Source organism: Amphimedon queenslandica, unplaced genomic scaffold, assembly GCF_000090795.2.
Source record: "Amphimedon queenslandica unplaced genomic scaffold, v1.1 AMPQUscaffold_12959, whole genome shotgun sequence".
Lineage (NCBI taxonomy): Eukaryota > Metazoa > Porifera > Demospongiae > Haplosclerida > Niphatidae > Amphimedon > Amphimedon queenslandica.
Genome location: NW_003546805.1, coordinates 41,985 through 44,825, shown reverse-complemented (window position 1 = coordinate 44,825; position 2,841 = coordinate 41,985). Strand labels below are relative to the sequence as shown.

General features: G+C 29.9%; 1 protein-coding gene across 1 annotated transcript; it reads left to right on the top strand.

Annotated features, from left to right (window-relative positions):
• Positions 1–6: 6 nt before the first annotated feature.
• Positions 7–2,750, top strand: LOC109586048 (deoxynucleoside triphosphate triphosphohydrolase SAMHD1-like). Its single transcript, XM_020002215.1, has 17 exons — positions 7–26; positions 136–232; positions 275–332; positions 380–566; positions 612–749; positions 795–827; positions 1,004–1,101; positions 1,145–1,214; positions 1,256–1,347; positions 1,393–1,449; positions 1,817–1,919; positions 2,014–2,109; positions 2,160–2,216; positions 2,269–2,358; positions 2,411–2,493; positions 2,544–2,583; positions 2,630–2,750. The coding sequence occupies exons 4-17, from the start codon at positions 381–383 to the stop codon at positions 2,696–2,698; spliced, it is 1,212 nt and encodes a 403-aa protein (XP_019857774.1). The 5' UTR covers positions 7–26; positions 136–232; positions 275–332; position 380; the 3' UTR covers positions 2,699–2,750.
• Positions 2,751–2,841: the final 91 nt, after the last annotated feature.

The window sequence follows — 2,841 nt, the reverse complement described above, 5'->3', positions numbered from 1 at the left end:
GTCATTTTGAAAGACATGAAAATCTTGTAAGTCAAATTAATATTTACACTTCATTGGCTTGTGTCATTGGCTTGTGTATACTTCATTGGCTTGTGTATAGCAGTATATTAAATTATAATTGTGTATATTTAATAGGAATTTGTGGATAAAATCTATGGTTTTGTTAGAATAAAACATCCTTTATTGATAAAAATAGTGAAAACAGAACAGTTTACAAGGCTTAAGAGTATAGGTATGTTCAAAATAATTAAGTTATCATATACATATTGTGCAGGCTGTATTTATCATGATAAGTCAAAAGCACCTTATTCAAGATATGACTATTGCATTGGGTAAAGAAATTACCTATTAAAATTTAAAAATATTGTACAATACATAGAATGTATTATTTTGCTGGGAAATTTGTGAAGACGCTTAGAAAGAGACAACCTGTGTTGAATATTACTGAGTCTGATGTTTTGTGTGTACAAATTGCTGCTCTTTGCTATAACCTGGGTCATGGTCCTTTCTCTCATACTTTTGCTGACTTCTTGAAGGAAATCAAAGCTTCTAGACGTTACTGGAAAGTACATTATCAATTTATTATCTTTTCTTATTTCAATAAAGTGCAGGGCTTACGTGCTAATGTGATGATGTTCCAACATATGATTGAAGTTAACAGATTGCCATTTCATGAATATTTGGATAATCCTGAAGAAGATATTGAATTTATCAAAGAGCTAATGACAGGAAAACAAGGACCACAAGCTGTATGTTATTATTATTAACTTGTAACATAATTATTACTTATTTAGACACTACGTAAAGATAAGGTGTTCCTTTATGAGGTATGATACCATACCATATACATATACTTATACACTATATATTTCATGAGGATTACATTTTTTCATAAGTTTCACGTTTTGAAAAAATTTGCGAAATTAAAATCTACAAAATAGCATGCTGATTATTTATACTCACAAGATATATGGCATATCTGGTAATCATTGTTATTTTACAGATAGTGGTAAATAAAATGAGTGGTTTGGATGTAAACAGAATGGATTATACAATGAGAGATGCAGTTGTCTTGGGAAAAAGAATTAATTTCAAGTGGAGGTTAATTTTGAAGTTTTTTGTAATTGTATTAATTATTTTTTAGAAAATTTCTGAATAAAATACGTGTTGAAATATGTCCTGATGGAAAGAAACACATTTGTGCTAATGAAGAAGTGAGTACTACATTATATATCAATAATAATGAATATGATAGGATTTGGGCACATACAATGAATTATTTGCTGATCGCCATGCCCTTTTCAAAGAATTATATTTTGAACGCAAGAACAGGACTGTTGCTACAATGTATAATAATGAAGTGTATTGACTTAAAATGTTTGATATTTATAGGATCAATCGAATTTTATCAAAATGTGGAGAAGCTGAATTTATTAAAGGACCTGATGGGTAATGTTAACCATAGACGGCTGCAGGCCCAGGCTATGCCTAATCAAAACCACACCCAAAAGATGTGTTTTGTTATTATTAGGAGTGAGATCATCACTATAATTCATTTTTTATAACCACAACTGTTTATACACAGTATCAGTTCAACTTTACAGTTATTTTAGTGTGGTAACTGGCTTCAAGTGGCTTGTGTCATTAACTTTCTTAGATATCCTCAAAAGATTCTTGTGTAAACATAAATGTAGTCATTTAATTAATTGACCACACCCCCAATTGTTATTAATTAATGAGCCTGGGTAAATTCAAAATTCTGCAGCCACCTAAAATGTTAACATTGGAAAATAATGTTATATTAATTTTTTAATAGTAAATGGTTGTCACTTATTGATGCCATAAAAACCATGGATACTTACTGCTGCCTTAATGAAGAAATCCTTGAAGTAATAAACGAAACAATTGCTGATCCAGAGGTAAATATATACAGCCATAAGTTCAACAATGGATTTACGTGTACATTATTACTACATATACTGTATTTATTTTATATGACTTATTCTATCTTAGGTAGAAAAATTGATAAAATTTCTTAGTAACTCAAAGTTGCTAATACCAATTGGTTATGTTGAAAATTGTCAATTAGCAGGAGGTATACAACAATTGGTAAATAATACAAATACATGTATAGGCATTAAGACATAATTCATTACTAGAAAGAAGAAATTATAGAAAATGAAGATGGACTTAGTCAAGATGACATAATTGTTGATGTATGATTATAATTATTGACTACATTTAATTTTTAAACACATTTACATGTAGGTTGCAAAGTCAGGTTATGAAAGAGCTACAAGGGAATATATGTATTACATCAGTCCTAGTGGCACTGTAAAACAATGGACTAAAGAATGGGTTGGTTTAATAAATGTTTTATTACCGTACCTGTAAAATAATTATCTTACAGCACGCTCCACCAGCTGACACCTCTGCTCCATGGCGTGTATTTTATACAAAACACAACAAAGAACTGGTTACTACAATGAAGAGGTTTGTTAAAAACAAAATTTTCAGTTATAAATGATTTAATAATTATGCAGAGGGTTAAGGAGGGTGATTGATGAAAAGGGTGGAGAAGTGGTAGGTCTCAATATTATTAAGGATAATGTTATTATTACATCAATAGGATACATACGATAATGAAACTGATGTTAGTGATCTTATTCCTGAAGAGGAACCAGCTGCTTCACAATGATTAGAAAACAATAAATAATAGTTTACTAGTTTATGGCTACATTAGGTAGTAATACATTGTACATGCATAGATGTACCTGTCCATTTCCTAACATTATTTTGTTTGAGACATTATTATTACTATAAGTGTATGTATCTATACAC